This window comes from Bos mutus, chromosome 15 (assembly GCF_027580195.1).
Source record: "Bos mutus isolate GX-2022 chromosome 15, NWIPB_WYAK_1.1, whole genome shotgun sequence".
Taxonomy (NCBI): domain Eukaryota; kingdom Metazoa; phylum Chordata; class Mammalia; order Artiodactyla; family Bovidae; genus Bos; species Bos mutus.
In genome coordinates, this window is record NC_091631.1 from 29,403,347 (window position 1) to 29,424,610 (window position 21,264).

The window sequence follows — 21,264 nt, forward strand, 5'->3', positions numbered from 1 at the left end:
AAGTTCCTAGTAATTTAAAAAACAAAAGGCCAATAACCCAACACAAAAACAGGCAAAGGGTGCAAACAGTTCACAGAAAAGAGAATCCAAATGTCTCAGACAAGTGGAAAGATGCTCAGCCTTACTCATTATAAGATAAATGTAAATTAAATATATTGAGATATCATGTCACCCACCAAATTGGGAAAAACTCTCAAAGGTCTGACTCGGTGAGGCTGTGGGAAAGAGGTATCTTTTTCAGGTAGCAGACCCCTGTGGACAGCATCAAAATTAAAATCACATGTACACTCTGTTCCTTCAATTCCACTCCCAAGAAACTGCCCTAAACATACACCAGGCCCCATACAAATGAACCTATGAACAAGTTGATTTACTGCAGCACTATCTGTAACAGCAAAAGACTGAAAATGACCAAAATATCCTTTATAATGTGGCTAAATACCGCTTGGTAATCTGTGCAGTGAGACACCAGGTGGTACAAGAGGGAATACGGAAGATGATGAGGCAGCCTTCCAAGTGATATTCAGTGGAGAGAAGTGTGGACCATGAGCTACTATCTGTGGGCAAAGTCAGTGCATTTGCTGGTATTTGCATATACAAGGATTCACAAGATCTAATAACTCAGTTCCCGGGATATGTCAGGGAGGCTATTGGAGGGAGGAGATTTTTTTTACCCATTTTGATTTTTATTAACCCTGTGAATATATTATCTATTCAAATTTTGAAATATATACATTGAATTAAAAAAAAAAAATCCTTCCCCTCACAGTCTGGCTCCTAAGCCTGCCCCAGCCTCACATCTCAGTTCTGAACAGCCTCTGCAGCCCTTATCCTCCTCACCCATCAGAGGCCTCAGCCTCTTCTTCATGAACCATCACTTCTGTACACTCCCTCCTGGGTGGGTACTCTCTGGGCTCCCAGTAGCTGTACATCTCGGTCCCAGCCCTGATCACCCCTGCGGTCACTGTCTCTGTGAGTGTCTGCATACAGCCCTGCGTTTCCGCCTACACACAGCACCAAGTCCAGAGCGGCTCCAGATGAATGAAGAAGGAATGAAAGAATGGTGCGCTGTCCTGGACCCTGGGTTTGGAACCTTTGTCTTTGCTTTCTCTCTCTGCTCTCCTAATCGGTCTCTAGGACAATTCCAGTCCCACCTGTGAACTCCTCCAAGATGCTCTCCCTGCCCAACTTGTAGTCATACAGGGGCTTGACAAAGTCCTTTCTTCAGAGAACTGCTAAATTCCTCCTTCACAGGCCACCTCCCCACCCACACCCATTCCTTAGGTTGAGCAACCTCAGGGCTGGGCTTTGATTGAACCAGAGTTTGGAAATGAGTCCTCAGCCTGGATTAAGGTCCGGGGGTCTGGAACCCTCTGGGCAACTGTGAACAATCTTGCTCCTCTCTGGGCCACAGATACCCTCTGTAAAGTGAGGTTGGCACCAGGCAGCTTTACAGCAGGGTGAGGATTTCTGCCACTGAGAAACTGGCAGAGCCTCAAGCCCACAGAATCCCACCCCACCTCTGGTAGATCCTTAGCTCTGCTCCTAGGGCAGCTGCCTGGGGGCAAACTCTGAGCCTCTCTTGGGAAACTCAGTTTCTCCCTCCTCCCACAAAGATGACCCTCTAGGATATTCCTGGTAACTCCATCCACTCTCTCCACCCCCGGGAACTCTCCTCAGCCAGGCCAGGCTACTGACCTCCCTTTTCTTTCCAATCTACTTTATGATTTCCTACTGATCCTCAATGGTCAGTGGTCCAGCCCCACCACCAGATACATTATCACATTTCTCACCAAAACCCTGTAACAGGTACCATCACAATTATTCCCATTTTACAGATGCACAAACTGATCCACAGAGGGACTAAGTATTTGTTCATTGTCACAGAGCTAAGAGGAAGAGCAGGATGTGAGCCTTAGCCATCTGGCTCCAATCTGTTCCAACCATTACACCAACACAACTGGATGCAGGGTCAAGTTCAAGCACTCAGGCTGGCCGCCGACTTCCTGGGTGACCCGGTCCTTATTGACCCACCAGCATCAAATTCCCCACTGTATCACAGTGACTGTGTCATGCTCTGGCTATGGTACTTCCTCCAACCCATCACACTCTTCTATGCCCTAGACTCTGGCATGTGCTAGTCTCTCTGCCAGGTGCAGCCTCCCCTATCTTTACACTTGGCAATTTCCTACTCATTTCCTGTTTCTGGTGGCCAAAGAAGTGGGAGCGCAGGCTGTGTGTTGGGCCAGGTTAGGCCAGTGCCCAAGGCAGGCAAGCCTGGCTCCTGAGGCCTTGGAATTGCCAGACTCAGACCTCAGGCTTCCTCCTGCCAACACCTGTTCATACTTCCTTTTTACTCACTCTCAACTCTGAGGAAGTCTCCCTGACTCTAACCTAAATTACCTCACCCCAGAGGTACCAGTGGGACTCCTGCACCTCTAGAGGATCTGCCTCCACCAGACTCCAGGTGAGTGAGTAAGCCGGGCCAGACAGCACCCACCTCCCACAAAGGGGCCTGCACCTTCCCAAGCAGCAGCAGTTGGCAATGGGGGTCTTTCCACCATTCCCACAGGTCATCCTCCTGGTCAAGTGGAGCCCTACCCAGCTCTAGAGGCTCCTGATGGGGGGAATCGCTTGCTCAGGAGCCTCAGGGTGGGGTGCTCCATCAGCCTGGCTCCCCCTGGAGAGCTGGCTCCCAGTGGGCTTTGTCCCTGCCCAGGGAGCCTGGCTGGGCTAACCTTGGGTTTTGGGGGGGTGCGGGGCTGGGGGGGTGCTGAACTTCTGAGCCTGCAGAGAAACTGAAGGGAGAGGTTGTTCAGCTCTAAACTCTACACCAAAGCCCACTGCCCCAAATAGAGATTTTCTGCCTGAGTCCCAGGGGGCTCCATGCAAGTACATCATGAGGAAGACATGGTCAAAGGGCAGCCATGGCCCCCACCTTCACTTAAATCAACAAGGTTCCAAGTTGACCTAGTTTATAGCTCTGTGACAAGATTCCCCTAGAAGAAAAGGTTCTACTGTTTTTAAAAGCGTGGAAATTACTGCCCTGGGATCAAATCCAGACTTTCAGTGCTGGCCTTCTGGACTCCCCAGGACCCACCTGACTTCTTCAGAACCAGGGAGCTTTCATGGTACCCCAAATGCACCAGAGCTTTTCCATCACAGGTCTCTGCCTTCCTGGTTCTTTCTGCGTGAAGCCCTTGGCCCCATTTCTGTCTGTCAGGGCCCTATTGGTTCTTCAATGCTCTAGCCACTGCCCCACATCAGCCTCCCTTACCCTCCTTCTGAGTCTGAGTTCTCAGATGGGACTCCCTAGGGCAGGAACCCCTTTCCACATGCTCACCCTGAATATACAAGCACAATATATAGTGAATGGAAATGGAACTGAATTTTAAAGGTTACCCCAGGCTTTCTTCAAGCACATTACCAGGCTGATCCCACAGTTAATTACCCAGGACTAATTATAAAAGCCAGCAGCAGCTGTGCAGTCAGTTCAGTTACTTCACCAGTGACAATGAGCACCCAGTCCTCAGTCAAACTGCCGGACTTTCCCCCTGGGAGCGAGGTCCTGCTCCAGGCAGAAGGTAAGCTGAGGCCCTCTCGCCAGGCACCTGGTTCCAGTGTCCACTGTCCAACTTAGCCCCATGTTGGACACTCAGGGTTCCAGGGCAAGGAAGAACTGCTCTGTTCACATCTCCCCAGATGGGTAACACCAACTCATATCCCTTGTTAAGTTCACACCTGGCCACCTGTATTGACTCCCACTTCACTGTCATTAAACCTTGCTCCAGGCGAGGTAGGAGGGATACTCAGGCTAGGTCCTCACTTTTGATGATCTGCCCAGATGTCTGTGGGGACAGAAGTCAGCTGGGGATTGTGCATATGTGTGTGTGTGTGTGTGTGTGTGTATGTGTCTACATGCTGTGACTTCAGGCTATGCTCACGCTGGGGTGGATGGGGGTCTACAGTCAACCCCCCACCTCACGGTAACTATTGGTTTTATGTCCCCCATCCAGCCCGCAGGCTCTGCCAGGGACACCCAGGCGGAGCTGAGACCAACACTGGGTGTTTCTTCCCCAGCACACACGGCCCAGGCCTGGCCACACAGAAGGTGGCCTGATGACAGAGGGGAAGGGGCCACAGTGCTGCCTGAGGACCAAGAATTAAACTTGTGGGACAGGGCTCAGGGCTAGGGGCCCAGGGGGAGACAGGGCAGGAGGCTGGGGGTGGGGGAAGCAGTCTGGGCTGGCTGTGGGTCCGGGCCTCTCTGGGCTCTTTGTCCAAATATGGAAGGTTTTTTTGTCTCCATTTGAGTCACGCCGGCCATGGCCCAAGAGATCTGCTTTCCAGATACTGCAGGCGGGACTGCGCCAGCCCTGCCGGGCCTGCACTCCGCCCCCACCCTCCTTCTCTTGCCTGTGGCTCAGCTCGGCACCCTTCCGACCTCCTGGGCCCAAGCTTTCTCCACCAGCCCGGAGTCCAGTACCCACCTCAGCGGCTCTCGAGCACCCCGAGAAGGTCCCTGGGCCCAGGACAGGAAGAAACATTCCCTCTGCCTGCACATCACCCACTCTCAGTCCCCAGGGACCTCTCCTGTTCAACTGAGCCAGGCAACTAATACTTACTGAGCAACTACTATGTGCTAGTTCTGAGGCCTAGGACTGTGGCCCGTGCGTCCCAGGGGCTCCCCATGCTCAGCGAAACCCACCCTTCTCCTCCCACATGCCCACCTTGGCGACGGCACCACCCCCCAACCCTGGCAGTCCTGAAATCCAGGAGCCCAAGTAATATTCACAGATTCTGGAACCAGACTGTCTGGGCTTGGATCCCAACTCCTAACTTGTGCCTCAGGTCCCTCATCTGTGAAACAGGGAAAGAGCCCCTCCCCAAAGACAGGTCGTGAGGATTAAATGAGGGAATATGTGGAAAGGGCTCAGACCAGTGCCAGGCACATGGGAAGAGCTTTCCAAGCTCTGCGGCCGTGACTAGTGACTTTCCACTCCCTCGCCTGCACCTTATTCAGGCAGGTGCTGTGGACTAGACCTCCTCAGACTTTCCATCACCTCTCTCCGGTTCTCTCTGCATTAGACAAGGTTCTCTCCTGCATCTCCTGGAGGGAGGTCGGCCTCTATTCCTCACTCCCGAGCTCTGCGAGCCGAGCTGGGTACCTTACTCACTCTGGGCCTCAGTGTCTAGTTCCCACCCTCATCCCCAGTCAGTTTGGGCTCGGGAAGCACCCTTTGCCCATCAGCCTGATTGCTTGGGCCTGTGATCCCCAGGGCAGAGCCCACACAGGGCTGGACACGGGTGGTGGAAAGAGCTCAGAGCAGCCTGGGAACTCCCCGGGGGCAGCACCCGGCTCTTCTCCTCCTGCTTCCCCACTCCCTCTGTGTCATTTAATGTGTTCTGATGCCCTACCACATGCCTGGAATGGGAGGGCTTGCCACAGGTGGAGTCACCTGACCTGAACCAAGCACTGAGTTACAGGGTAAACTGGAGGCTCCACCCCATCTTCACTCATACTCTGAGTCCTGAGTAGGGGAGGGGTCCTGACTCTCAGGCGAGGACAGTAAAGGAACATCACCCTATACAGGGCCCTCTTCCTGAGGCCTGGTCCTGGCCAGGTGCCTCCAGCTTTCCTGGAGGCAGAGAGACGCAGAGGAGACACGAGACAGAGGAGCAAGACCGCGGGAGGAGCGGAGGATGAACAACAAACAGAAAGCCAGTGCCCACAGTGAGGAAAGGCCTGGGGTGAGCAGAAGAAAGAGGTGGAGGCGGGAGGAGGCTCTCCCAGCCCAAGCCCAGGGTCCAGGTGAAGAGGCGGGGTAAGTGGAGGAGCAGCTCCATGGCTCTGCCCTCCTCCTCCTCCTCCTTCAGCCTCTGGGCCAGGCCCAGACTATTTTTAGCTGGGGCTGAATTTAGCTGTTCCCTCGGAAATTCCTCACCCGCCCCAGGCAACGCCCCCGCTGGCCTTGGGGAGAAGCCTAGAAGCTCTGGTCCAGGCAGGAGCAGAGAGGAGGGACCAGAAGTGGCAGAGAGCTAGAAGGATACTTAGGGCTCTGATGAGGAAACTGAAGCTCAGGAGCAGGCCCCAAATCTGAGTTACTCTTCCCACAGCCTCTGCCCTCCTCTCCTCCAGGAAGGCCTCCAGGACTGCAGGGCCACAGAACAGCACCTGTCTTGGGGTCTGTGACACAAACATCATGAGGATACTTTGTCTGCGACTACAGGACCCACTGTGAGCACTGCTGGCAAGGCTGTCTGCCTGTCTACCTACCAGTTCCTCTTCCCCCAGTTCCCGAGAGCCTGCAGAGTCCAGAGCTCTTCTGGGCTCTGCCACCTCTGGGACTCCCACTTTACAGATGGGAAGACTGAAGCCAAGTGCCTTGTCTTGGGTCCTAGCCAGCCAGGGAGCACAGGCCTGCTCCTTTTCTTCTCAGACGCTCCCCACCCAGGTTGCTCCCAGAAGAGCTGGCTGGGGGTGTAGCCTGGAGCTCTGCTGTTCTCTGGTGAACCCGCTGAGAAACAGGGCATTTCCACTGGAGCAAGAAGATCCAGTTAGACGAAAAGCACATGGAACACAGAGGCAGGGACCCAGGCTGGCTCAGAGCTCCCTCGCCCTTCCAGAAATGCAGAGGGAAGTTCTGTCCCGAGGCAGGAGGTTGATTCAGATGACCCTGCACCCTGTCCATTGCCTCATTCTCTAACTCCAATAAGGAAAGCAGGCCCTACTCCCCCTACCCCAGCTTCAGACAGGGCCTCTAAATTTAAGTTTCAATTTTACCTCCAAATTACTGCCCTAGTAAGTTTCTCTCCACCCCTGTATCACCTGCTCCCCTAAGCTCAGGTTTCTAACCTCCCTGCTCCCCAGTCCAATCATCCCCCCATGAGCAGAGAATGCTTTTCAATGTGCCCATCTGGCTCTCCTCCTCCTCCTCCTCCTCCTCAGCTCCTTATCTTCCATGGCTCCCCACTGCCCACAGGACAAAGCCTTTGAGGTTTCACTCGGCCTTGAGGCTTTACACCTGGCTCCTGCACACACAGCCCTTCCCCATGCGCTCTGGTCAGAGATCTCCCTGCCCTCTTGGCCCCAAACATACATCGAGGCTTCTCTTTCCTGCCTGGTTCAGCCTGATTCTCTAAAACACCAAGGGACTATGTCCCTTGTCCTCTCAAGAATTCCCCAGTGCGGCCCCTTACACCCAGCTGTGAGGTGCACAGGCAGATAGCTGGGCCTGGTCCTCTACTGTGTGGTCTTGGGCAAGACCCATTCCCTCACTGTGCCTTAGTTTCCCTGCTGAATAATGTAGGGGCGAGGGGTGATTAGAAGACACACTGGTTTCTAAAGGTCTTCTTGGGTGGGCCATCCCGGCATTCAAGGCCCTGTCCCTCTTCCTCCTCCTGCCTCCTGGTCTGCCAAAAAGCTGGACATCTCACACCAGGTCCCACCCCAGGGACACAGGGAGAGACAGACAGGGACAGTGAGGAACCAGGAGCAAGACCGCGGTGACACAGGCAGTCAAAAAAGATGGAGCCAGTAGGGTTTTCTGGGGGGAGTGGGGGGAGTCCTTTCCCGTCCTTCTGCCCCTTCCCTTCACATCTGCTCCTTGACCTCCAGTGCCCTGTCCTGGGAAAGGACTGGATGTTTGTCCAAGGGGGCTTGGGGGAGGCAGGGGGTCTCGGCAGTCCCAGGAGGCCAGGCTGTGGGGCTGGCTGGCAGCCAGGACCCCAGGCCTCCCTCCCTCCTGCTCCATGCTGCTCGGGGAGCAGGGCCTGCTCACCCCCTGGGAACCAATAAACAGGAAACAGACACCAACCTGGTGCTTGCTCCCTCAGCCTGGCCCCCACCATCACAGTCCCCCAACTGCTCTCCCACTGGCCTAAGACAGCCTCGCTTTTCCCCGGCTCCAGAATCTCAGAACCAAGAAGTAATAATCTCAAATGTATGAAAAAATTAAGTTAAAAGTTACGTCTTCTGCAGAAAAAAAACAAAACAAAACAAAACTCAGACTCCTTCATCTTGAAACCACGAGATTCTGTGGTCTGAACTGGCAATCTCAGAAGTATACACTTTAAATTGGCCACAATTCTGACAGCTTCCAGACCTGGGGTCATGGGCTGAGGATTCGATCCATAAGTTTTCTCTTGGCCTTCACAGTAACTCCTTAGCATTCCCACTTTGCAGAGCAGCAAACTGTGGCTCAGAGCTGAGGTGCAACGACTTGTTAGATACCACCCAGCTGTGCGACAAGGGTCAGGTCTGAGATGTCAACCCTCATCTGTCTAACCCCAAAGCCCACCAGGCACATGGACCTCAGACTTCCCACTTTGAAGGGCCTCTCAGCCCGGGATGGGTAGCAGAGGGGATTGAGATCCACTTCACAGGTCAGTTCGAATGGGTCTGGGACCTCACTTGGCTTCTAGACTGGGGCTGGTGGTGACAAAACGGGTGAGGGGGCGGGAGCCAGGAGCCAGGTCAGTGGGCATTGGCTCCACCTCACCGCCCAGCCCCTCTGCCCACCTCCAAAGGCCCAGGCTGCTGGGTCACCCACCCTACAGACGTAGCCTGGAACCCACACACCCCTCCTATCTGGAGCTCTGTCCTCTGCTTCATGGCTGGAAAGAGATGCTGAGAACCTGAGCATTTTGGAATCAGGGTCTCTTAGGATCACAGAATCCTAGCATCTCAGTTACAAGGGGAGAAGCTAACATTTCTTTAGGAAACCCTCCTGGCATGATTTCATTCAATCTTAATCATAGTCTTTCATGGAGTGAGGGGATAATTCACCCGTTTTACAGATTCAGAGGGGTCTGAAAATGCTTGCCCTGGGTCCCAAAGCCAGCCTGAGAAGGGACACAGACCATGCTCCTTACCCTCCACGTGCCACTCTTCAGGGCCACCTCAGACAGCACCTCGGCCCTTAGGGGCCTGACTCTGGTCCAACAGTACCAGGGTCTCTAATGCCTGGCACAGAGCTCCCAGCACAGGTGGAGGGGTAGCTCCTGGCCATCTGCCCTGAGCCAGCCAGGGCCAGTCCAGCAGAGATGTGATTTCCACCCTAGATCCCACTCTTCTCTCTCTGCCCTGGCTCTACATTCTCCTGCCAACTGCCTTCTTGGGAGCTACTTCATCCCAATTTTTAGGCAGCCACTCTAGAAGGCAAACCCATCCACAGGGGACACGTTGGCTCTTCTGTCCCTCTCCCACCAGAGCAGGGCTCAGCCACCCTCTGGACCCCACCCACATCAGCGGGCTAAGACCCTTGTTGAGAACCCCTGACAAGCAGGGATGATGTCCAAACTTTCCTTGTGTGTTCTTATTGCCCATCAAGGGCTCAACAAACGACTGTTGAATGAATGGAGAAATGAAAGTGACAAATGATCAGGGAAAGAAATGAGTACAGGATAAATGCAGGGGGCCTGAGTTCACCAGCTCTACCCGGTGACCAGCACCTACTGGGAGCTCTGGCTTCCAGAAGTTGACAGCCTGACCCATCTGCCCACCTGTCAAAAGCAGAATAAAGGCCAAAGATGTCTGCGTCTGAATCCCCAAGGCCTGTGACTATGTTATCCTACAATGGTCTGAATCCCCAGGACCTGTGAATGTTATCCTACATGGCAAGAAGGACTTTGCAGACGTAATTACAGATTCTGAGATGGGAAGATTATCCTGGATGATCCAAATAGGCCCAGAGTAATGACAATGGTCCTTACAAGGGAGGAAGGAGGTTCAGTTCAGTGTGAGAGAGAGATCTGAAGACACTACGTTGCTGTTTTTGAGCCGCTCATTCGTGTCTGACTCTTTGTGACCCCATGCGCTATAGCCCGCCAGGCTCCTCTGTCCATGCAAGAATACTGGAGCGAGTTGCCATTTCCTACTCCAAGGGATCTTCCCGACCCAGAGATCGAACCCATATCTCTTATGTCTCCTGCGTTGGCAAGTGGGTTCTTTACCACTGTGCCACCTGACTGACAGCTTTGAGAATGGAGGAAGGGGCCATGAGCCAATAAGAGCCAACAGCCTCCAGTGATGGAAAAGACAAAGGGCAGTTTTTCCCTAAAGGTTTCAGAAGGAATTCAGCCCTGCTAACATCATAATTTTAGCTCAGTGAAGCCCATTTTTTTCTGACCTCCAGAACTATAAAATGAAACTTGTATTAAGTCACTAAATACGTAGTAATTTGCTACAGCAGCAATAGGAAACTAATATACCACCCATCTGCCAGCCTAGACCCTGGAATTAGCTCATGTTCCTCCCACCTCAGGTACCTCTGGAGACTCCCCTCTCCCCTTCTCCCTGCCCCAGGAGTATTTCAGAGCTCCACAACTGCCCCAAACCCCAAAGAAAGTACTAACATCACACAGCAGCAGCATCAACACTTCTGTGTGCCGGCCCCAGAGTGAGCCCCACAATCTGCCACCAGTGTGGGGGACAGGCCCCCTCTATACGTGTGGAAGGGTGCAGAGCAGCTGCTGGTCGTAGGGAATAGGGTCCCTGGGGGCCAAGCCTGGGTGAGTTCCAGCCCCACTCTGAGCCTCAGTCTCCTCAGCAAGCTAAAGGGGACTGTGAATCCCACCCACCAGCACTTCAGTCTATTAATACAAGCTGGGATCCTACTAAGGACAGCTGCTACCTCTCCCAGCCGGAGTGGGAATTCTTCCTGGTGCCCAAGAACATGAAGGAATCTATGGCTCAGAGAAGGGAAGGAACTTACTTAAGGCCACACAGCAGGAAAACGGAGAGGCCAAGCCTAGAACCCAGGTCTCCTGATGCCTAGTGCCAACCTTCACATGTCATACCACGACATCCCTCATAAGCCCCAAAGCTACTGGAGGGGGCTCAGATACCCTGGCTGGGGCCCTAGGCCCCTGCCTGTGATGGGCTGGGGCTCAGTCTCAGCTCAGAGCATGGCAGCCTGGCAGTCGTCCTCTGCCTCTGTCCACCCCTGGAATGCCCCAGAGGCCTGGGGGTGGGGGCGGGGGTTGCCTGAAGGATCAACTCCCATGGGGGGGCATGGTTCTAACAGGCTCCTGCTTCCCAAGAGACCCAGCGCCCCCGTTTCAGGGCCTGCCAGCCAAGGCGCCAGGCTGCCTGGGCACGTTTCCCAATAAGTACGCCAGGGCTGCAAGCCTTTCTGGGAAACATGGACTCCCCCTTCCCCCCACCCTACTACCATCATCCCTGCCAGCTCTGCTTAGTGGGAACTCTGTGGGGCCAACGTATGGCCTGGGAGTCAGGACACCTTGGGCCCAATTCCACTCGAGACCCAGGAGCTGGGACAAGTCTCTGCCCATCCTGGGCCTGCTTCATCTACGTACTGGGATGCCCCCCTAGCATCCCAGAGGGGAGGGGGGGGAACCAGCACTGCCTGTGGGTGGCGCGAGCTCCCTGTCTCAGGTAACATGCAAGCTGGAGCTGACAGGCGTCACAGCGGCTGTAGAGGAGCCACCAGTGGGATAAGGCACTGTCACCTGCCCCACTGGGGCCCTGAGAACCTCACCCTCCTAGCCTTTGAGCCACACCAACAGAGGTCTACAGGGGCGTCTGGTGCAGCCGACAGCTCCAGGTGACCCCGGGGGCTTTGTCAGTCTCCCCCTCCCCACTCTTAAGTGACCCCTCACAGCCACAAGGAGCTGCAGCAGAAACCCCCTACTCTGTTGCCTCTGCCCTAGCCCAAGCCCCCTTATCTCTTACCCAGACTGTTCCAGTGGCCTCTTGATGCCCCTTCCCCTGGGCCTCTGTAGTCTACCCCCATAGAGTGGCTAGAGCAGACTTGTGAAAGCCTAAGTCAGATTAGGTCACTACTCTAACTCAGAACCTCAAAATATGGCTTGCTGTCTCACCTCAAGTAAACACGGAAGACCTATCGGTCTCTGAAATCTACCTCATCTGGCCCCAGCCCACTTCCACCCTTCCTTAACTCTGACCTCATCTCCACTTAACTCCATTCACACTGTCCTCTTGACTTTTACCCCAGGGCCTCTGCACTTGCTGTTCCTCTCTTCCCCGAAAGACAGCTGCCTGTCTTGCTCCCCTCAAGCCTCTGCTCTCCAGTCTCACCTCCTCAGTGAGACCTTATTCAGATTTCTTAATTTAATATATCCCTCCCCCCTCCTCTTGTCAACCTCTAGTCCCTTATCCTGGTTTCTTGTGCTTCCCAGCCCTCATCTCTCTCTGAAGCACAAGGTATCCATTTACAGACCGGTCTCCTCACTAGTCTGGAAACTCCATGAGGTCAGGCCTTTGTTTTATTTGCAGCTGTATCCCAGGGCCTAGAAGAGTGCCCGAGTGTCCAGGGGTTCAGAGGCATTTGTTGCAAGGATGGATGCATTGCCTTATCAAAGTTCACCCAAGTCTCTGAAACAAACGCCTAGGACACACAGTTTAATCTGTTCTTTCCTACCTACTAGCCTCTGCCCATGCTGTGCCCTCCTCCTAGAACCTCTCCCTTTCTTCTCTGGATATTCAAAGCCGAGCTCCAGACAGAGCCTCCTCCAGGGAGCGTCTCCTGCCAGCACCCAGGCCAGTCCCTCAACATCCCACAGCCCCTTCCAGTCAGCTACTAGATCCTGAATTCTCTGAGTGCTTCGGCAGCCTGGCGGTGCCTCCACCCCACTGCGGGGCAGCACGTGTAGCCTGAGAGATCGCAGATGGGCGGGAAGGAAGCAGGAGGGGCAAGTCCTGGCACTGGGAGGGGGCTGGGGACAGGATTAGCAGCAGCTTCCCAGCCTCCCGAATCCAGCTGGTCCTGAAAATTCAAGGCTGGAAAATGTCAGACGCAACTCTGGTCCATCCCCCAGCTCTTCCCTGTGGTGGGGGGAGGACGACCTATTCCTGGGCCACACTCCCCTAAGAGCCCAGGACCGTTAGAAAGTACTGGGGGTGGGGGGGGGAAGACAGGGAATAAACAGACAAAAGGGACAGCCCTCTGCCTGTCCTCCCCTTCCCAACCTCCTCCTGCTGGGTGACAAGACATTTAATTATAGATATTTGGTACTGCTCAGAATTCCAAATGTCCTAATCACCTCCCCTCCCAGAGCAGTTTCCATGGAAAAATCAGAGTGAAGAGCCAAGGAGGGAAAGGAGAGAACCCCCACCCCGTGGGTTCCCTGCCAAGGAGAGACAGAGAGAAGAAAGGTGACAAAGAGCTGTAGCCAGGCGGTCCTCTGCAAGGTAGGGGGCTTTCTGGGCAAGAGGGGGATAGGGGCCATGTCTGCTGGGGGCAGGGGGTGCGGGCAAGGTCAGACTGGTGCATGAGCCCAGCTCTGCCCTGCCATACTAGGTGACCTTAAAGTCAGCGTTCTCCTTTCTGAGTCTTGAAGTTCTTCCCACCACAAACCCTGGCCCCAGAGCATTAAATAACTACCATGAAAGTGTTGAGACAGTTGGGAGTGCAGGAAAGGCCCCCACTAACCGTTGACCCTACCCCATTACTCAGATGGCAGGCCAATTCCATCAAGAAAAGAAACAGGGACGCTCAAGCCCCTTCACCTCCAAAACTAGGATTCAGTGGGAATCTAAGAGCCTGCAATTCTAAGAATTCAGCCTTGTGAGAGTCTCACAGCTTTCATTTTTGAAGACTGAAAAATTCAGAGAGTCTGGCATATGGTGGTAGTGGTTTAGTTGCTAAGTCACATCCGACTCTTGCAACCCCATGGGCTGTAGCCGCCAAGTTCCTCTGTCCACGGAATTTCCCAGGCAAGAATACTGGAGTGGGTTGCCATTTCCTTCTCCAGGGGATCTTCCTGACCCAGGGATCAAACCCACCTCTCCTGCATTGGCAGGCGGATTCTTTATAGTATGCACTTGATAAATGTCAGCCGCTGTTACTGCCATTTCAATATGCTAAAGTTCTCTGAGTCCATCCATCTGATTCTGAGACACAAGTCACTTCCTGTTTCTGGACTAGAGTTGCCTCTTCTCTTAAATGGGTATCAGATACTTGAGGACAGAAGGTTGGATCAACTCTGTACTTTAGGGCCAGGACAGGGCAGCCTTGGGATGAACTGCTGATCTTCCAGGTTACTGTGGGCCTAAATGGAAATGACAAGGCATGTGGGAGGAGGCAGGGCAGAAATGCTCCACAGCTGGGCCTCCTCCACCCAGTACATCTGCAAGCAGGTGTTCATGGAAAGTGACCATGAGTGATCCCTTATTCCCTGGGCTCCTAGGTCCTTACAGCTGTTGCACAGAGCTGCCTTTCTCTCCCTTCCAGCCATATCCTGACTCCTTCTGTTTCCCTTGACCAACCTACAGGCTGAGTCCATCCTATAGACTTTCAAAGACCAGGCAGTCTAACCACCCACTGTACAGATGGGAAAACTGTGAAACCCAAGACAACTCTGTTCAGGTCTCAGCAGAGCTGAGCGGGCAGCACCAAGCAGAGGGCAGAAACGGACTTTGGGGTGGGAGAGACCTGACTTTGAGGGACTCCTCGCAGCCCAAGGGTAGGGTAGGAGCCCCCTCCGTCCCCGGAGCCTCTCCTGCTGGCCCCCTGGTTGGGCTCACACTGGTTTCTGCCTCATCAGCAAAGCGCAACAGCCTCTTCCCTTTTTATTCTGGAGCCCACATCACATCATCTCTACCCACAGCCCAGGGAGCGTGACTGGAACCCCAGGCCTGAAACAAAGGAACCTTGTCTCCTCCACGGAGGCCAGAAGGAGGGCTGGAGAGCTGCTCCCCATCTTCCTGGAGCCAGAAGGAAGGGGACAGCAGGAGGGATTTGGGCTAGCAGATGGGAGAACTTCCAGGCTTTATGAGTGAGTTGGGAGTCAGGGGATGGTGAATCTCTTTTGAGCTGACTGAAGTCCACCAGGTTATACTGAGGCCAGAATGCCCAGTCCTGTGCTCAGAAAGTAGTAGGGCGCAGGGAGGAGGGGACAAGGCTGGTCACCGAGAAGCAGCTGGGACAGTGAACCCTGTTTTTTTCCCCTTTCTCCTGCCCCCAGGAAGGGCGTGATCATACCACCCACGCACAGTATACACAAGTCTGCCAGGTAGAGACCATTACTTACAGAAGGCGAAGGTGAGGCAAAAATCAGGGACGTGACTGACCCTAGGCCACACAGGGATCTGGAGCAGGGACTCAAATGCTGCTCTTCCAACGACAGACTCACCAGTTCTCTAAGGGGTAAGAGGGGACACTACGCTGGGCCTGGAGAGAGAAGGGGACTGGAGCGAGCAAAGGCTTGGAGGCTGGAGAGAGCCTCCACTGAGCACAGGGAGCAGCCTGTGCTATGAGCAGGTGTGTCCCACCTCATACCCCTCTGGGGGCAGCTTGGGGCATGTGGGGCGCTTGAGGGGGGTTAAACTTCTCCCTGAGACCAGGCAGGGCAGGGGACAATGTGATGAGAGTAGACCTGGAGTCAATTCCGCAAAAACTCCCACCTCCTCTCACTGCCTCTTCCTAGGAGTAGGGCCCCCTCCCCGCAGTCTCCCCAAGTCCCTCGATTCACTCCCCTAACTTACTCCTCAAGGCTCCCAGAGGAGATAATTTCATGGGAAAAGAATCTGGGGAGGGGGTCCCTGGCAGGAGCTGCCCCTGCTGTCATCCCTCCCCACCCCAACAAAGACAACAGGCACCTGAGCTACCCTACCAAGCTCTGAGAAGGAAGGACAGGGCCCAAATGTTCCCTCTCCCTGCCCACTGACTGCAGCCTCTGTGAGAGACACCAGAGCCAGGACTAGAAAAAACTAGAGACAGGAGGGAGAAACAAAGAGAGAGAGTTCAGAGCGGGCCGTGAGAGCACTGAGAACCGGCAGTGACCAAATTAGTCCAAGGTTCAGGGTTTTTAGGTTCCTCACTCTGCAGGGAACACAGTGGGTGTGTAAGCCATGGTTGAAATAACCCCAGGCCATCTCCACTCCAGACTCAAAGCCAGAGCCTCAAATCTAGCTTCCAACTGAGATGCCAGGCCATCACACTGCCTAGAACCCAAGTGAACCCAACAGCCCAAACTCCAGAAACAGCTAGACAGAAAGCAGAGAGGTAGTCTCTGAGAGAATGAGTCCTAGCGCCAGGGGTCTGGCAGAGGAAGGAGGAAGCATCTGAGAGTCAGCAAAATGGGGGTGCAGGGAGAAGATACAAGCCTGCACGATGAGGGGACAAGTGCTCCCAAGTCTTGTCTACTGACAGCCCTTCCGTTGACCCTGCCCTCCCCGAGAGGTCCTCATTCTAATTGGAGGAGGCTTTGGCAGATTTCAGGTCCAAAGAGTGTGCCATGCCACAGACTCCCCACAAATCTGTATAGCACAGCTGGAAGGAGATAGAGGCACCACTTTGTCCAAAACCCCCGATTTTTACGGATGGGAAGGTTGAGTTACAGAGAAAAGCCAGGGCTGCCAATGTACCTTATGAAGCCCTCTCCACTTTATGGAGATAAAGTCATGCCTTGTACCTCTTCAATTCTCCCAGGCCCAGGCTCAGATCCAGATTTTGATCTACCACAGGCAAGCCACCTGAGGAAGGGCAAACCCATGTCATCTGTGGGCCTCCGAACTCAAACATCCTACAGGAGGTCAGCAAGGCGCTTGAGAAAGTTCCACCACCCTCACAGCTCCTCATGTATTGATAAAAAACCAAATATGAATCTTTAAAACCATTCCCTGAAAAACATATAAAGGACCAGATTAGAACCCTTTGTAATTATCACCCAGAATACACTGGAGCAGATAAGAACCTCTGAGTTAGCACCAGCAGAAGCCTCTGAGGCCTGAGTAGACAGGGCCCATATGTCATTAACACTCTTAAAACCTCCTGGGCACTTCCAGGACCTGAGAAGCTCCCTCACACCTGGGCACCTGCCCAATGAGCACACTCAAGAGACTCCTGCAGAAGTCATATTCACAGCCCTCTTTCAGCCCCGCCCCGAAGGCCCCCTACTAAGACTCACCACTTGTGGCTTGCTGCAGCACTTGCTGGTTGGGGCAGGCTCATCTGGAGCCCGGGCTGCCTCAGGGGGCTTGACCTCTGAAGATGGTGGTGCAGTAGGAGTCAGGCAGGGCATATCCACGGGCACTGGGGCAGGGACCCCACTGGAGTGGAGGGTCAGCATGTACTGCTTAGTGACGTCCTCAAGAGATGGTGCCTGCATCGTGGGGTGGGCTTTGGCAGGGAAGCCCATGGGCTCTGGCACAGCCACAGGGGGGCCAATGGAAGTCGGTGTCTCAGGCACCACGATGGGTGTGAAGGTGGCAGGCACACTAGCATGGCGAACGTGTTTGGAGGAGGGTCGGGCCAGAGACAGGCTGCCAGCCTGGTCCTGATTGCCCTCCTCTCTTGAGAGCTCCTGATGACTGCTCCGGGCTGGGCGCTTCTTGGAACCACGGTCGAATGAGCCGTGGGGACAGAATGTTAGCAAGTTTCGGGTCAAGGTGGAAATCATGGTGGGCAGTGGAAGAGGCAGGTGGGGCCTCAGGTAGGGCCCTCTCAGACTGTGCCCGGCCCCTGGCAGGACTGGGCTCTTCTGGTTCTGCCCGCCGCTCAGCCAGGATGGGCTCGCTGCTGGATGGAGGCAACATGGGCTCGACCTCTCTGATGGGCTCCCCTCCAGGACCCTCGAATCCAGGCCCAGCCAGTTCCCCACGGCGGCTGGGGTCACTCAGAGATTTCTTCTTGGGGGCTTTGCCAGCAACCCTGTCATCCACCACACACCCTAAGGCACCCGGGCCCTGAACAATGCTCTGAATAACCTCGGGGTATCCCTTGCTCTCTTCACTGCCTACAGACCAGTCACTGTGGCCACTGGTCAAGCCCTCATCCATAGCTGGGGCTGTCGGAAGCCCTGTCTTGGGGCTCAGTGAACCCAGGAGGTTGCTATCCACAGAGAACCCAGAGGGCTCCTCAGAGGTGGCGGCCCGGTGGCGCTGTGGAATTGGGTCACTCAGAGACCGGTAGGCCTCACCTGCCTCCCCATTGCTCAGTTCAGTCCCACCAGGGCCTGAAGGTGGGATTTTGCGTCTGCGGCGGAGGGCACCAGGTGTGGGAGGGGTATCAGGGGACACCAGGGCCCACCCTCCCAGACTCTCTTCAGCCCCAGGGCCATGGTGGTTGGTCTGGGCTGAGGATGAGGAGAGGGGTCGCCAAACACCTGTGGGACCCAAGCTGCAAAATGCTGAAACAGAAGGCTCAGGGTCCGCTCCAATGCCCTCATCTGTCAGACTCGACTCAGGGCCAGAGAGTTCTTCTTGAGACCGCTGCCCTCCGGTCACGTCTCCTGCCCAGTCAGGACTCCCAGGGGGGACATCATTGCCATCATCCTGCTGGGCACCCATCCGCTGGATCTTCTCAAAAACCTGACGGGCCTCTTGAACATACTGATCCTGGACGACGAGGGGCAGTGGATCCTCCTCGGCACCTGGGCCTGCCAGCAGGAGTTCAGAGGAGCTGGGCTTCAGGACACCAGTGCGGGACAGGCGGCGGGCCATGGGCTTCTCAGAGCAGGTAAAGGACTTTGCCCTTCGGAGGGTGGCCGTCAAGTCCTTCAGTGTGGGGCGGGTGCCAGATGATGCTGGGGCTGGGGCAGGCATGGGCCCAAGTTGCCCCACCGAGCTATCTGCGGATGGTGAATCTCTGCCATCTACCGGGCCACTTCCAAGGTCTCCAGGTCGCCCACCAGGCTTTCGGATCCTCAGCTCTGAAAGGTCTGAACGCAGAAAACTGAGTAGCGTCAGGGTCTCCGAGGCAATATCTGGATTCGACAGGGACTTCCGTTGCCGGCTCTTGTCCAGATCCAATCCTCCATCCCTCGATACCCTCGTGGTGCCCACAGGTCCCTTGGTGCGGCTTCGCACCTGGGGCCTGACGAGCCCTTCCCCGGCTCCAAAGCTGGGGGAGCGATACACACCCCAGTTCCCAGAACCCCGGCTAGCCCACAGCTCCTCATCCTTGAGAGTCTCTGTGCTGGAATAACGGCTGCTACCGCGGGAGCCTGCAGGGCTGGCCAGGTACGCGGGAAAGCTCACCTTGGCCACGCGGAACGTTCCCCCCACAGTGTCTGACAAGGGCCGAACTCCTTCCTGGGGGCCTGGTACACAGGGGGGAGAGCCAGCACCCCACCCTTGGGGTCCTTCCTCGCTAGAAGCTCTTGGAGGAGTTGGGGGATCGGGGCTCCCAGATCCCCCTGCCGAGTCCATGCTGCTCGGATTTAACCCATAACTGTCCGGCCTACAGTCCTTATCCAAAGAGGAGCTTCCAGGCCTGGGTCCCGTCCTCCCTCCCCGGCAGTGGCCACCCTCACCGTCTTGGTCCTCGTCACTGCCTGAGGAGTGGCCGCCGTGGTAGGCCGGACTCTGCGCCCCGGGCAGCGGCGGCGGCGGGCCCTCCTCTTCCTCCTCGCTGGAGCTGGCAGCCCGGCTGCGGCTGACAGGATAGGAGGAAACGATGGAGGAGGAGGAGGAGGAGGCCCGGGCCCAGGCCTGCGGTTGGGAGAAGCTATGCCAAGAATGTAAACCATCCGCCGGACGCTGCGCTCGCTCCTGTTGCTGCCGCCGCCTCCTCCCCTCGATCCCCGGGCCGGGCAGCGGCCGCGCCGAACGCAGGCCCGCCAAAGGGAAGCACGTCCGAGGAGGTGGCGTCGGGGGCTGCCGGGGTTCCCGGGTCGCGGGCTCCCACGCGGCCCCGTCAGGGCTGGGCGTCCCCGAGGCCTCTGAGTCGGCACTGGGCCGCCTGGAGCCAGGGCCCCCGAAGAGCTTGCGCATCTCCATGACGCTGGGCCAGGCTCCGCGCGCGGCTCCCTCTGCCGCTTCTTCTGCTGCCGCCGGGGAGACGCCCCCGTCTCGGGGCCCGGTGGAGTTGTCGTCCAGACGCTGTGCGTCGAAGCGCCGGGAGAGCTGGCGCACAGACGGCGAGAGGCTGCGGAGCGGGCGCGGCTGCGCGGGGGCGGCCGGGGGCCCCGACGCCAGCTTGGACACGCGCCGGGAGGGCTGGGCCGGGACGGCCGCGACCGGTCGGCACGAGGAGCGGCGCCGCAGTCCCGGAGCGTCCGTGGCCTCTTCCCTCTGCCCAGGCCCGCCGCTCCAGCGCTCCAGGAGCTTGAACGAGACGCTGCGATATAGCTGGGGCCGGGGCGCCCCGTCCGCCATGGTGGCGGGACTCACTCTGGGGGGGCTGGCCTCGGGGAGCCGCGGCCAACCCCCCCTGCGCCCCCGTCCCGAAGGAGCGCAGCGGCCGGGGTCCCAAGGCTGGGGTCTCGCAAGTCGCAGTGCGAGGCAATTAGCGGGGTAAGGGTGCAGAGACCCAAGCAGAGGTTTAGCTGCGGCGGCTCAAGTTTCTGGGCGCGCGGGCCGCCTCGGCTCCATCCCGCGCGACCCCTCCCGCCTCAGCGTCGACTCCTGGGTCCAGCCCCCGCCTCGCCCGGTGCGGCCCGGAGCATCTCTGCCCGACCCGGTCCCGGCAGGATCCCGACGCTTAGTTCCTCGGCTCTGCGCCCCCTCCTCAGCCGGCCGGCCTGCCTCTCCTCGAGCTTCTGCTCCCGCTCCCTCCCTCTGAGCTGCTCTCTCCTAGCTCCCTTTTGTTGCAAATAAACTTTGTGGCAGAGGAAAGGGGGTGGGGGGCGGGGCCTCGCGCCCAAAAGAGGGGGTGGGCTCCGGGAGCGCGCTAGGCTGGGAATCGGGAGTTGTGGGGGGTGGGGAGGGGAGGGAATCGGGGAGGAGCCGACAGACCGCTGGAGCAGAGGCTGACTGAAGCAGCCCTCCAGATGAGCCCCTTGGGAGCTCGGCGGGCAGAGCTACCTCCCCCCAGAACTCGCTGCAACACGAATCGTCCGAGTGTGGTCAGCTCCGCGGGCATACAGTCAGGGTGACGCACCCACTGCTTTCGGGCAGAAACGCCTCCTGCCCCAGGGACCCCAACATGGCAACCTCAGACCCACGAACACCACTGACACAGGTATTCTGAGAAACACTCTGCCAGCCGAGAGACCCGCCACCAGGGGGAGCAGTGCGCGCCTCAGGCCAACCTGGGCGCTCGCTGCTCCCCGTCCCGCCCCTTCACCCCGCCCAGGCCACGCCTCCTATCAGGTCTTTCACGGCGAATCCCATTGTAACTGCGACCGGGTCCAGCCCCTGGCGCCCCCAAACGCCCCGCCCCTCCCGCTTCTGCAGCCAATCCAGTTCTGACCGCCCCCCCAATCCGCCCCAAGCGGCTCCAGGAGCCCCACCCTTTGTGACTACGCCCCCACGTTTCCAGAGGCACGCCCTGCGCCCCTTTGTCCCCTCCTTCTCCGGCGGCGCTCTGGGGTACGCGGTTCTTGCGCCCTCTTCTG

General features: G+C 56.6%; 1 protein-coding gene across 1 annotated transcript in view; it reads right to left on the reverse strand.

The window, feature by feature from the left end:
* The window catches only part of ARHGEF17 (Rho guanine nucleotide exchange factor 17), a 58,447-nt gene extending 37,919 nt beyond the window's left edge, over window positions 1-20,528 (reverse strand). The window contains 2 exon segments of the mRNA XM_070383767.1: window positions 16,894-17,328; window positions 17,330-20,528. Coding sequence (XP_070239868.1) covers window positions 16,894-17,328; window positions 17,330-20,083 — 3,189 coding nt within the window. The 5' untranslated portion in view covers window positions 20,084-20,528.
* Between the last annotated feature and the right edge of the window lie 736 nt (window positions 20,529-21,264).